At 41.9% G+C, this 15150-nt stretch overlaps 1 protein-coding gene across 2 annotated transcripts in view; it reads left to right on the top strand.

Moving 5' to 3' along the window:
• Window positions 1-298: 298 nt before the first annotated feature.
• pbx3b (pre-B-cell leukemia homeobox 3b) overlaps window positions 299-15150 on the top strand; it is a 55919-nt gene continuing 41067 nt past the window's right edge. For both annotated transcript variants that reach the window (XM_079271104.1, XM_079271103.1), the window contains exons 1-2: window positions 299-885; window positions 1482-1555. In XM_079271104.1, the coding sequence (XP_079127230.1) occupies window positions 638-885; window positions 1482-1555 (322 nt within the window). In that variant the 5' untranslated portion in view covers window positions 299-637. The remainder of the gene's footprint in view (window positions 886-1481; window positions 1556-15150) is intronic.

Raw genomic sequence — 15150 nt, 5'->3', positions numbered from 1 at the left:
CTTTTTTTTTTTTTTTTTAAACCGAAATCTCCCAACTTTTTTTTGTACATTTCATATTTTTATAGACACATTTGGACACCTTATGCCGCAGATTGTGTATTTTTTTTAATGCTGTCAGTTGTCGCGGGAATCATTTCTGCACATTTATAGTTGGCAACACCTGCAAGATTTTTTTATTTGTTTACACGTTTCCACATTGGATATTTTTGTTGCCGGTGCTTCGCTAGGAGGATTTGGACATTTTGGAGAAGGAATGCTCCGGGAATCCCACGAAGAGCGCTAATAAATGAGAGATCACCAAGGAGCGTTTCTGTCTACACCACCCGTTAAATCCCAGAGAAAAGACAGATTGGCATGAGGATCCGCGCGGATACGATGGACCGTCAATTTTGACAAAGAAGTGTTAAGAAGAAGAAACAAGATTTATGCATTTTTCTACAAACATAGTTACGCGTTTTGGCACTTTGGACCGCGCGTAAAAAAGCGAGAGGACAGCAAATTGGACACAAGATTTACGCTTTAACATCACTGCTATCGGCTTTTTCTTTTTGAAACAAACGTGTGTAGCCTGTGTCGCTGAAGAATCTCAGCCGTGCATCCTTCTTATCTGCGGCACGTGTTATAACCGATTTCGTATATGAGTTTTTCAATTTGTGTGGCTCAGTGCACAGACTCTTTAGCGGCTAGTATGGACGATCAAGCCCGGATCATGCAGTCGATCGGCGGTGTCAGTCTGGCTGGCCACTCGGTACAAGGAGGCATGGCATTGCCGCCTCCACATGGACACGACGGGACAGACGTAGACGGAAGAAAGCAAGACATTGGTGACATTCTCCATCAAATAATGACCATAACTGATCAAAGTCTGGACGAGGCGCAAGCAAAGTTGGTTGATTTATATGTTTTATTAACTTTGCCCCCCCCCCCCCCCTAAAAAAAAGCACAAACGCTGAACGCATCATTATTGAGATGTGGCCCGCTTAACTTAACTCCCTCATGCATAACAATAGGCTAAAGTGGCTTTAATGATAATCATACACTGAGGTGTATTTACTGCCTTGCAAATAATAAACACATGAGAAAGTTGTCACTGAGGGTACAACAGCATTATATTTAAAGTGCATATGTGCTAACTGAACCTGAGTGAGCTTGTGTTGTTCCAAAGTTTGTGTGCACACATGTCCTATATCTTCAAACTATAACTTGTGCTGGAAAATTGAAGCTCCTGTCAGTAGGCTCATTATATATATTAGATGTCATTGGACATTATATATTCGTCTAACCCGATTAACCAATATTTTTTTATTTTATTTTTTTTTTACTGTACATTATAACTTTTAAGAGACGTTTGGGTTGAAACATTGCAAGGCATGACATAGTCCCAACTAAACCTAATATCTAATCCATGTACTTTTTATGTCTAACATGTGATTCATCAGTGAATTTATTTCAGTATTATATTTTGTCTTATACTGAAACAGGAAACATGGACTGAACTGTCACAGAATGAAACCAGCACTCTTCAGCGTTCTCTGTGAAATCAAAGAAAAGACAGGTAAGATCTTTCTGTAAAAACATGTTTGAATATGAACTCACAGAACAATAATACTGGAGCCTCAATACAACAGCACACAGACATTCTCACCTCCCAGTGATCCGATGGCAGCCTGCATCCAGGTTACAGGAGACCTCTGGCCATATTAATCAATCACTTTTTTTTTCTTTCTAAATATGTCATTGTGCCACACAGAAACACTCCTGTTGTCATAGCAGAGGTTGATTTCCCCCCCCCCACGGTTTCGGCAGGAGCATCTTTCTCCAGCACTGCATTTAAACAGAAAGTGACACCCAGCTTTCACCCTCACTACCCTGGCACCGAACAGGATGGGGAAATCCCGTAGCATATGCTGTACATAGCTGAGATCCCAATGAATTCATGCTTTATAACCTGACACAAATTGCCAGGTTTTCAACAAAACACTCTCAGTCAATAATTGTACGGCAATTGCATGCAGACTCCTGTCCTACAAATGTAATAAATGTAAATAATAGAATCAACTTGTAGAAAATTATTGAAAAATAATTTTGAAAAGAATAATTGCATATTAGGCATTTGCTTTTAATAAGTATCAAGTCTGCAGATTTCTATAACCAGTGTTGAAAACCTGCATTGCGTGTGCACGCATTAAACACATGTATGAGACTGCTGAAATTATAGCTGATGTTTTCATGACTTATAACTTCTTCTAAAGCCTAAACTTTGCTATATTATGTTTTTGAAAAGTCACCTTTGTACAGACAGATATCTGTACACTTTCCCCGTAATGTTTATGAGATAATATAATCTGGTTCTCTTAAAATTCTTAAATGAAACATAATTGATTTTATGGTAATAAAAGATTTTTACAGACCAGGTATATTATGCCTTATATTTATGTGATTGTCCTGTCCATGAAAAATAGAAACAGAGTGCTGTTGAACAGATGCTTCAAATGTTCAAACTACTCTGCATCACTCTTCACTTTCCAAATAAAATGTCTGACTGTTTTCTCAGTCAAAGGAAATATATGAAGACTGCAGTGCTGTGGGTTTGGTGTAATTTAGCAAACCTGATGCTATTTGTGACCTTTGTGCAGTTTATGAGGGAATTGGCTTGGGAGAGATCATAAAAGTTTATGAACTTCCCCAACACAGGTGGCGTCCACAGGGGCAGGCAAGAGTGTCCACAGTCTAGCCGAGGTTATCTCCTCTGTGTGTGTGTGTGTGTGTGTGTGTGTGTGTGTGTGTGTGTGTGTGTGTGTGTGCGTGTGTGTGTGTGTGTGTATGCGCCTGTTGAGTTTACATAATGAAAGAGACAGAGCGAGAAAAAACAGAGGCTGCAGATCGCACATCACACAAGATGCCAGCTTTTATTTTGTATGTGACCATTGATTTGATGTGAAAGTGTTCTCCAGCACAGAGGCTTTGCTGCCTCTCTAGAATGTAGTCCTCACAGAAAAAACATACCAAACAAGTGACTTTATTTTTAAACCTATACGTCACATTAAAATCCTGTTCCAATTACTCTGCAAGTTACTTTAATTGGAGGATCTACCGATTTGTTGGTTGAAACGTGTATGACGGCTCCAGTTTAAATGCTTCTGCTGTGAAGTTTAAATAAGCCACTCAATGCGCATGAAAAAAAGTAGATGAAAAGCACAAAATTGTTAAATAAATACATTCACATGTACGTTTTTTATGTGCCCGGGAATGAGTGTGTCTGACAAAGAGATGAGATGGTGGAGGAGAGAGAGAACAAGTGTGTGTGTGTGTGTGTGTGTGTGTGTGTGCATGGTTAACCTGTGGTTTAGAGTCACAGCCTCCCCCTCTTAGCCATTGACAGAGCTCAGCTGGTCTGGTGGCCTTGTTGACCGGCCTGTTTCTCCAGCACACAGTGAGTCTTTCACTGGCTCCTGCGTTCACAGGGCTTCCTTGGCCCTTTCATGTCCGCTCACATGGCACAGGGGCCGCCGTCTTTTAGCCAATGGATCCACCGTTGGCTGATCTTGACTTTTTAATAATACATTTGAAAGCGGTCCAAGAATCATCGGCATAATTGCTGCGCGCATGTATCATGTTATCGATACTTATTGTCGCGTGTACGGATAAATAGTGAGGTCAGGGTTCCGCTTCAAAGCTTTTAGTGTTCATGTTTAAAGTGTTATTTTGTGATCAGTGGTGAGAACAGCCTTACTCTGGAGTTTCTCGTAGAGATAAAGAAGACCATTTTATAGAAATAGCAAGAGATCTTCAAGCCGTTTCAGGGTGTTCGGAAGTTTCTGGTGCTCTTCTAACTTGTTATTCTAGAGCTACAACATATTTCTGCATTGCTAATGCCCTAGAAGTATTAATTCACTTTGATATGCTAATTAGAGAGCATTATGCAAGAAATGAGATTAAGTGGCAGCATGAAGTCATTTGCCTGTCACTAAATTGAGTGTTTTTAGCAGGAGGGTTTCCCCCCCCCCAAAATTTCCTTGGTTTTGCATTTAGATAAGCTAAATGTGAGATTTGGTGTGCAAGTGGACTTCTTTGTCCTTCAGTGTGTGATCATTTTATTTTGAAACATATATATTTAATATAAAAATGGCAGTTCAAATGTTTTATTGTCATGTTTCTAACAGTTTCAGGACAAAGGGTACATTCGTGTACCTTTTCCCCTGTAGACCGCCTGAGAAGACAATGAATGCATTGAGTGAAAATTGCCAGCTCTGTGCTGGGGTTTGTTTTATCCCGCTGGCTACTCCCTTGTCTTGCTCTCGTGCTTGGAGGAGAGGCTCACAGCAGCAGCAGTGGGAGCGGCAAGAAGAACAAAGGTGAAAGATTACCTCCATATGGTATTTCTGACCAGGAAAAGAGAGGTTCTGTGGCAAGACTCCTTTTTGATGTGAGGTTTAATCAATAGAAAGAGATTACAGAAAACTATTACAGGCTAAATCACGGAGTGCCACAGAGAGGCTGAGCCCTCTCCACAGCTCTCTCAGCTGCATGGCGCTTCTTTTGGCTGCGTATTGACTTGTTGTTTTCCTGACCTTTGACTCATCAGGTTCAGAAACAGGGGGTCTGGAGAGGTAGGGGGGAGGGAGAGAGAGAGAGAGAGAGAGAGTGTGGCAGATACAGGCTGATAAATGCTCCGATCCAGTGTTTAAAGCAGTGGATTAGGGAGGGACTACACCCGAGCCAATGTCGGCGTTTTGTTGCACATGTTTGATTTGGCTCCTGAAAAAACGCTAAGCATGCGTTCGTGTTCGTGTATGTTGATCAGTTCGTCTGCATTATATATAATGTTCAGCAAGGGGAGACTGTGTTAATTAAATACAGTTCAGGATGAGCCTGTAATTAACCACATGCAAGGCCGACTAAAAGCATTACCTGCAGTAAATAGAGTTAGGACTGAGGAGGTAAGCATTTCTGAAATCTACAGGAAACATTAATTTCAATGTTCCCTGACAAAGTTAATGACTTCTCTCATTCCAATTGGGATATTAACAATATAAATGTATTAAAGTTATTATTAATAATAATATAATTATGTGTAATATGTAAACATATTGTGTTTGACTTGATTTTTCTACCTTGAGGGTTTTCTCGGTCCTAAAGAAAAAGCTCCAGTAAATGCATGACAGAGAACAGAAAGCTATTCAGCAGGAGAGACAATTGACTTTGGCTGCTTTTTGTCTCAGAGAGCCCCAGTGATGCGGCTGCAGTGACTAGATAGTGTTATGCCGAATGGCTCGCACACAGCTGGGTTCCTGACTGGCTCAATGGCAGGGCCACTAGTGCTTCCTCCTCTAAAGCACGAGGGGGACCGGGGAAGATGTGGCTATTATCTAAGTAGCTCCCAAATACCCTCCGTTTCCCCATCAGCAAAAGATGAAAAGAAGAAGAGCCAGACAAAGAGGAAAGGGGGAGAGAAAAAAAAGTATAAACATCAGTTTCATTTGGAAGGCTAAATGCTTCTGTGCTGAGGAGATAGATGCCTCTGCACCGGTGCTGCCTGGTGTCTGCACGCATGGCTCCTCAAACCTTTTTTTTTTTGTACGATGATTCAGTGCTGTCCCTCCATCTGCACACACACGAGCACCCATCTTGCAAACGTCTCCCTCGCTCCCCCTCCATCGCTCCGAGCGATTTCTGCCGGCTCCTGCGCGATCAACAGCTCATAATTGTTTTTTGCACATACGTTATGCAAATGAGTCTTTATGGCAACTGGCACAACAATTAGCATCCTCCAACAATATTTTAGTAGGTTAATTGCAGAATTTCTGAATTGTACATCTGAGTTGTTAATTAGGCATGACAGAGGTGGTGAAATAGTTATCTTCAGGCGGTGGCAGCCAGCAGAGGCTGCTTGGGATGCAAAGAGGAAGGATTGATTGAAATGAGTTTGCAGCAGTAGCAGCGCGTCTGTTTGAGACTCTTTGCATGCCCCCTTTTTGCTTTTTGAGGCGTTTGCCTGTCGCTGAATGGAGAAATATAAACCCGAGGCCGGCAGGGAGAAGCTGGATCAAACTATGACCCCCTGTAGAAATAGATTAAACGTGAACGATACAACTTGTTGTCTTGTCGGCATGAGTTACCAAGGATTTTTTTTCATGCATCACCGGGGCTGCACTCTTGTCAAAACAATAAAAGACCTTTGACCAGCCAGACATAGTTAAACCAAGTGTTTCTTCTCTAGAAGTTACAGTATGGAAATGTTTAAATAAAGTTAATGCCAGCAACACACACTTTTAATATTTCACACTTTTTCATTTTATGAGGCAGAATTACAAAAAAAGAAAGTGTTTCCTTGTTCATTCTTGGCACCAGCAAGAAAATTAAAAACCCATCAACACATGTTAATGAAACACACAGATGCAAAAGATGAAATTAACTTGTGATGCTTTTATGATTATGAGAAACAAATGTGTTATTATGTAGTTGTATATGCTAGGGTTATGGTTAGGGTGAATGCTTTCAGTTACCTGTATTTATTTACAGCTAAAACAAGAAAAGAAAAAAGAAATTGTTTTTTTTCCCAGTCTCCTGTGTCATGATGTTCATTATTACTGTGTCACCCGATGGTCGAGTCTATGCAATGCCATGGAGCCGGTTATTAGTGTAAAAAGGGTTTGAGTGAAAGACTGGTGCAAAGCAAGTCCTCTCTCAGTAATGACTCGGCTATTTATAGGTCCCTATTTCATTAGCTCGAGTGTTTCAGGGAAGAGTTTTCCTCATGGGACAGTAGACACCATGATGCTCATTTACTCTGTACACATTACATGTGGACTACTAAATGACCTATCATTCATGAGTGCAGGAACACTGGAAACAATCCCGCTTTTGTCACTATTTTTTGCTTTTGCTCGAGTAACCTCTCCTGTATTAATATTTTATTTTGAAGGATCTCGCGTTAATTCTATGTTTTTGCATTTTAGACTGTTTTGTCATGCGTGTGTGGAGCTTTTACTCCTACAGGTGATGGATTTCTGTAAATGAAGTGATGAAAGAATTAGGGGCAGAAGTCAGTAAATGTACGCATTTTTAATTTCATTTGTAATATGTTGACACGGCAGCAGTCTGCAGTTTGTTTCTTGACAGAAACAGGATGATACGTTGGTGTCACCTTTCTTTTCTTTGCACACGATTGTTTTCCAAAAGCAGAAAAAAAGAAATCCTTTCCTCATTTGCAAGCTTGAAAAAGAAGCCCGTCTTCCCATTGTTCCATATGCCATTGTTCCACATGTTTCATACATTACAATGATAAATTGAAGGCAGAAATGGGGAAAAAGACTGCAATGCTATGAAATTTTAATCAGCGTCTTCTGCTGCTTTAATAAGGCAAATAATTCTTATTGGCTGCTGTGTTAAGATTTCTAATATTTAATTCATAACAAACCTTGCATTATTCTGCTTTTCGCCCGAAGACGAGCTCCACTCTGCTGCCTGCCAAGAGGCAACTATGGGAAAAATAAAGGGAGCATGGGGATATAAAGGGAACTGCACACTGAGCATTTTTCTCGTCAGTCGTGGCAAAATACTATCACATTGTTTTGAAATTGTTTGTGAGTTTAAACATTTATCTCGAATCTTTTTAAGTAATATGTTTGCTGGAGCCGATGCTAAAGAAGCTGGACTGCTGCTGCTGCTGGTGATCAGTGCACCACACCTGAAAATGCCTCCTCTCTTTAACTTTGCCAGCGGTCAGTAAAGTATGACCAATCCACAAACATCAGTTTTATTTTCTTAAGTTCTTGAAGCATATTCTTGTGTCTGAAGTAATGGAAAGATGGCGAGGGGCCAGCAGCTAGGTGCTGGCTCATGTTACAGTGAAACGGCGGGCCCTGTTTTCGTCTCTCGGTGAAATGGCTTAATTGGTGTCAGAGCCCCAGGGATAAAGGCCTCTTGCTCTGAAACACAGCCACACAGGCCCTGTCTTCCCTCAAACCAGGAGGAACGGCCGGCGTCTGCTGGTGAATGAGGACTACGCCGTGGCATAACAATACCAAATGATGTTTGGGATGACGGAAATTAATATGCGCTTGCTTCCAGAAAGCTATGATTAATGACGGCGAGCAGCGGAATGCTGTCCCTCCTTTTTGCTCCTCTTTGATGGGGATTGAAAAGCAAAAAAAAAAAAAAAGGTTTCTCCTCTCTTTAGAAAGTGGAGGTCATCCAGAGTACATTACTGCTATTCTTCTCTTGTTTTTTTCCTAAAGCAGGAGGCAGGAAAGGACGGAGCACTTGTAATGAATGTTGGAATGATTCACTAACATTGGGAGCCGGTGTGTATTGTCCCATGAGCATGTGGCTCACAGAGACACCACCTGTATATCTTCACCACGCTGCTCATAATTTCCACCGTAATAATTAATAGCTGATAGTTACATGTATATTTTACATAACTCATTCAGGGTCATTTGAAGTGAAATGAAGCGCTATAATTTTAATATTGGAGTTGAGAGCTGATGTGTCTTCTTTTCATGTGGAATTTTGAACACACACATTGATTTGGAGCCAAAACGTGTGAACAAAATGGTGGTGTGCTGTTGTCATGATAATGATCTGTATCTGTTGTGTCCTAGGAGGAGACACATGAATATTTAATTGTGTCTGCTAGAGAGATCCCCAGACCCTTCTGTTCATTTCTTACTTTCTCTAATGTGTTTCCACCCTCCCAGGTACTTCCTCTCTTAGTAATGGAGAATTAAAGCGTGCATTAAAATGATATAAATTGCAATGTGAGGGATATGTAAGGACATTTGTCTCCCCACAATGCGGTTGAAAATTCAAATGGCAAGTTTTGACAGCGGACATACTGCTGACGTGGCGTATTTGCCTCGCGTTGGCTCCTCAAATAAGCATTTTCTCTGTCAGAGTGATTGATATGTATTAAGCAAGCACTTTTTTTACATCTGGAAGATGATGTGGGTGCAAGGATATGAGTTTGAAACAGTGAATGAGTTCCCCTCATATTGATCTATTTGTGTTGCTGGAGTGGCAGGTGCTATACGAAGACTGTGTCAGCTTTGATTGTTTGTGTCAGTGATCCGAGCCGACATTGAGCGCTCTTACTGTTCGTCACTGCACTTCCTTTTGATGAATGGCAGCACACTGCACAGATTCTTAAAAAAAAAAAAAAAAGCATGTCTACGCTGTCTCGCCAACCCTGTGAATCAGCATTGGTCTACAGAGATTATTTATCACTCGTGTACGCCTAGTTTTCTTCATGCATATATGTGGGACATACCTGCATTCTTTGCATGAAATGTCCCGAAGGTTGTCTTTTAATGCAATTATGTAAAAGCTTTCCATGTGAATATAAACATCAGTTGTTGAGAGACAGGAGGTGTGGTTTCTCTCCTTTTCTAAATATTCAAGATTAGTTCATAACCTGTGTGTGTGTCTGTGTGTGTGTGTGTGTGTGTGTGTGTGAGTGTGTGTGTAACGGCAGGCCTGCTAGGTTGTGGCGTGAAGGTGAGGTGCGTGGATCCTCTGTAAGTATGCAGAGCACGGCAGGCGTCTCGCGGGTGCTGAAGGAGAGCATGGAGTGGCAGAGTTAATTTATTTAATGACTGAGCGTCTTATATCTCCCCAGCCCTGATTAGAATCCATGCTTGATGAGGGAAGCGATAGAGGGGTGTGCACTGCCCCTAGGCCCTAGCACGTACGTCCATGGTTTTCTTTCTCCAGTGCCTTTTTTTCCCTGCCCCCTTTCCACTGGGTTTTGCAAAAAAAAATAAAAAATGCACCACCGAGTAGGATAATTTCCACTTCTGTCTGTTGCGATATTTTGCGATTATGCTTGTCCGTGTGATCGGTGTGTCGCACATTGACAGGGAATGCAGCTCTGAGGCTGATTTAATGTGTGTGTTTGTGCCTGTGTGTGTGCGTATGTATGTGGCGTGCCCCGTGATAAAGACGAAGTGCTGTGGTGCTCTATGAACGTGGGAAAGCCAAACAGAGTGTGTCACTTTGGCAGCACGGGCTGTCAGCATTGGGGAGCTGCAGTTGTAAAAACCATGACCTTCCTCTTTGCCAGCATGTCTCCTGCAGAGCCAAAGCGCCGCCCTGTAGTTCTGGGCTGGCCGTGGGAGGGAATGCAAACACAGAGAGAGGACAGGCCGTGGAAAAAAACGGTAAGAGCCATAATTGTGAAGGGGGGGAGGGGGGGGGGGTTGGAAGTAATGAAATACTTCTTGAAACTATCATGACTGAGAAGGTGAGGGAGGGAAAGCGAGAGAACTGGCGAAAAAAGGGAAAAAATACTCCGCAGCTTCTAACATTTCCATGAGCCATCATCAGTAATGCCGCAGCAGCCTCACAAACCAGAAATTATTTCTTCAGGCGTTGCTGTCAAGTGTTATTCAAATAACACCAGCCTCACATTTGAATAACAGCCGACATTTTGAATTAATTAATCAGACAAGATAGTCGGGGCCTTTTCTCATTAGTCTACGGGTCAGGCTGTGGAAGATATATGCGCTGGTGATGATATACTTGTCTTTAATTGTGATTTATGGAGATTTTGGATTGTACGCGATTTGTCAAAGGGCCCGGTAGCAGAAAAATAGGACAGTGCATATTTCATTGCCTAATCTTTGATACGTTCCATGATGCTAAAAGATACAACCCCCGTTGTTTAGATGCACAGGAAGCTCTTTTGCGTTCACTCTTCTTGAGTGAAGAGGGGCACAAGCACACACTCGTTTTTGCACGCACGCACACACGCACACACACACACGCACGCGCACACACACACACACACACACACATTTAATCTCCTCTCATAGACCTCTCCCATTTTACTTTTCCTATGCAATTAAGCGAGGGCTGTAAATTATAACTGTGTCGTACTTTAATTATCATGGTGTAAAAATAGAGTTCCTGTCTTTGAGAGGAATTCATTAACTTACTCAATATTCCATGTCAGCTCAGAGAATCACAAGATTGCAGCGAGGTTTGTGTTTAACATGCTTTGAATCAAGTGTGTTATTTATTTTCATGTAGTTTAAACGAGGTGGAAATAAGAAGGTTTACATATAAATGTAGACTGTACATTTTTTATGATTCACCTTGGTATATCGACTGTTTACTGGGTGGTGTGACATTTTATTTTGGGTTCATTGTGTGTGTGTAGTCACGAAGGTGTAAATGAAAACGTGTATTTCTAAAAGTGTGCTGACGATGTAGTGTCACCAGCTATATTGGGCGTTAAATAATAATGAACACGTTCAGTTTACCACATTTTACATACACAGCTTTTAATTGTCAAAAGTAGACATGTAGCACATGCAGTGTGCATCTGGGATTTTGTGCGAGTCCAAGTGTATGTGTGTGTGTGTGTGTGTGTGTGTGTGTGTTTGTGCACAAGTGTCAGGAAGCTACGAGCTGTTGCCATTCCGGTGAGCAGCCCACACAAAATGCACCAACACCAGTGTGACAAAACATTCAAATAAATTGCTGTCAGGCTGCCGAAACACCAAGTGCAGCGATTTTTATCTGACATGTGGAAGACCCAGACATGTAGTCCTGACAAGTAACGCCGGAGCACCTGTGAGAGACAGGCGATACAAATCAGGATATGCCTGATCCTCGGCATAACAATACCTATCATTACTTGATATTATTACTCTTCTTTAAGAGAGAGCTCAAGATGGGAAGATAGTACGCACGTGTTGGCTCGATAATAAATGATCTTAGTCTTTGCATAGGTGCACTTAAAATGTACGCTGAAATTGAATTATGCAGTCACGACATATCAACAAGTACTGAACTGGCTTTTATATTCATGTTTTGTTTATTACTCAAACAACCATGTATTCTTCTGCAGGCTAATTGTAAACAAAGTCCAAGGTTAGGACATTTATTTATTCTGGTCCAGCATCATTGTTCACTGATGTATTATTTGGAGAACACAATCAAATTCATGTGGACAATAACTGTGTAGGATTCATTCTTCTGTTTTTTATGACAAAATTAAAAAATGTCCCCTTTACATTGCACTGCTAAATACATAAAACATGTAGTGATGGATTCTACTTTGTAGCTCTCTCTGCAGTATGAATACAATTTAGTCCACATTTGTTTTACGACTGATGACTCCGATTGACTTTGCTTTAAGCAGCATGGCGGCACGAGCTAATACTAAGGAAGCCTGTGTTGCTTCACGTATTTTCATTGTGTCTGCAAAATTGACTCGGTAATTCTTGAATCCAATTGAGAAGCGTAAAAATAATGCTTTTCAGAAACACCGAGACAAAGGACTCACTGTGGAATGCGCCATCCATTCTCTACTGTATTGTTATTTTCTCCCTTATAAGTTACTAATGAGGAATCGGCCCTCATTATGATTTTAAGGATGAGAGAGGAAAGCTTTTAATTAATGATATGTAAATGGTTCTGAATTGATTATGTTAGAATATCAAGAGAGATGGGTAGAAGCTGTGGTGTAATATATTTTAATTAAGAATTAATTAAAAATGATGGCAATTTTATAGAGGCTCACAGAAAATAGAAGAATTTATTCTCTGTCACAAGTAAATCAACCCTTGATTAAATAAACAGACACATGCTGTATTCATTGAGGAGTTATACTTTGCCAGGAAGAATTATCCTGATTATTTAAAAAAAAAAAACAGATCAGTGGGGTATGTCAGTGGTCGACCACAAGCTGGGTTCTCCGGGGTTAATGGTGATTTATCTCATTCCTAATTCATGAGATCCTCCTGGTCTGTGTTAGGTGGATCAATAAAGCTGTGTTTCCTTTTTTGAATTCAGTGTCTACAATTAGATTTGCAACGTGGAACACAATTATAAGTAAGACATGAATGCCGGTTTTTATCACTTGTGGCAAGTGAATGTGCACCCGAAAAGATATCAATCTGTTTATGAGGTAAAAAGATTTGTGTGAAAAAGATGAGTTGTGACTTGACATGCACCCTCGTTGACCTTTTTAATTGCTATCTGCTTTCTTTCATTCATTCTTCAGGGCAGAGGAAAACAGACGACATTAGCTGCATTAACTGCATGCGCCACTATTAAAGGGAGAGAGGTCTTTGTTTTTCTGCTAACGGTGGCATGCATGCTCTGTGCTAAACTCCGCAATCAATGGCAGAGAGGCTGCTATCACAGCACTCGGAGCAGGCGTAGCTCAGGGGGGAGGGAAGGGGGGGGGGGGGGTCCCTGGTGGTTCATTTTGATTGGAGCGCAGAGTTTTGTGTTGAAAGGCGAGGGAGAGACAGGCTGTTGGAAGCAAATCCCCCTGGATCAGTTAGAGCTTTGCAACAAAAACACCTTGATATTCCTGGGAACATTTGCTTAGGAAAGAGAATGAATTTAAATAAACGGGCAACAAGAGAACGAATGATCTAAAGCACTTCTGAAGGTTTGTACGTTCAGTGAAAGCGTGTGTATCTCAGGCTTAGAATTCATTTACAATCCATGTTTAAAATCACAGTAAATTGCTGCAGCGTATAGAGAGGGAATATCAATGTAACTGTATTTTGTCGATATGTTATTCCACATTTCTAAAGAGCTTCTTTTTTTTTTTTTTGGATCTACAGAAATATATGTTGGAGTGATTGGGGTGACGGGCAGACAGAGGCAGTGTGTGAGTCTGTGGCAGCCTTTATGAGCTAACCAATCTGTTATGGGCGGCAGGGACGATGTGCTGCTTGAGATGGAGGGAGTGTTGAATGGATTATTAGTCCGAGTCCCCCCAGGTCACATGTAAAGGCTTAAAGGCATCATAAACACACCCATGTACACAAACACAATGTGCAGAAAAAAAGAACATGCAGGGACACAGACTGTCTGTATGCATGCATGCATCTATACAGTGCATGCATGGCAATGGCTGGCAGAGCATCTTCTTTTTGACACCTGCAACTAGTTGCAATACATCACTGTCAGGATCACTTCCTCCACCTATCCGCATTTGTGCGTTAGTTATCCACGGAGGCCTTCGTCAAAAAGTTGAGCAGCCTTGACATCCGCTCCCTAGTGGGAACAGAAAAGGTGCAGTTGTGCTGGGGGATGCTACGGCAGGTGTCATCGCTGGCTGTATACTCGTTGCACCCAACAGCATCCTAATGACAACTCAACATAACATACAAACATTACGACACACTTAATTCTGTAATTGACACAGAGAGCAATTCTGAACGGCAAAAGCAAATATCTTTTGTTGTTGTTGTTTCTCGTATTCATCTTGAGTCACACATATTTGTGCACTGTGCACGTGCTGTGTTTATGAAACAAAGGCAGAGGAATGACATAATAAGAAGGCAGGTTGAGGTTTATTTTGTCGTGAGTGTAACTGACAGTGAGTGTAGTTCGTGAGGAGGAAGTGAAGCCACCGCGCCTCCTGTGTGAGCTCACTGTGAAGACGAGGAGAGTCTGCCAGTGGCACTGCTAGCGGTGATCACCAACAGCTCCGGCCACGACAAGAGAGGGAGGTGGGGGAGTAAGGGGGGGGGGGGGTGCAGGGGAGGGTCAGCGTCTGAACTGGCTGATGGGAGCCAGAACATGAAACAATGCCGGGGGAACGTCTGGTGGGTTCGCTGCACAGAATTACAAGCGAGGGAGCAGGCCTGCTGAGGCAATTACAGCTTAATGGGGTCATTTGGAAGGCAATTGCCAGGGGTTAATGTAGTATGGAGAGATGAGGTGAGATTGAAGTGAAATTTTTGGCTAGAAAATGTGTTCAAATGAAAAGGGAGCAGGCAGACAAGTTGTGCACTGATGGGGTGGGAGGTTGATTGGGGGAACTGGAATGCAGGCTTTTCACCGCCGCACAGATAGACGCGAAGCCTGGACGCTAACCCGTATGTAGGCGGCACCAGGACACGCTGTACACACAGGTGCTTTCTACTTCTCAAGCCAAGCCTGTGCTCACTTTTCTGGCCTGTCCTGGCTGTCTATCCCAAGAACAAGAGTTCCACTGTGTACTCCTGATCGCTGTCTGTTTTACTCACAGACATACTTCTTTCGTCTTGAATTACCTGCAATATCACTTCCTGTATCGGGGAACACCAAACCAGCAGGACACAAAACGGAATGCAAAGCTGTTTCTGAGCGATACAGAGAAAGATGTGTCAGAGAGACAAGAGGCACCTTCGAGAACGA

Source organism: Melanostigma gelatinosum (assembly GCF_949748355.1).
Source record: "Melanostigma gelatinosum genome assembly, chromosome: 6".
Lineage (NCBI taxonomy): Eukaryota > Metazoa > Chordata > Actinopteri > Perciformes > Zoarcidae > Melanostigma > Melanostigma gelatinosum.
The sequence above is the reverse complement of the archived record's forward strand: the minus strand, read 5'-3'. Positions and strand labels throughout refer to the sequence as shown.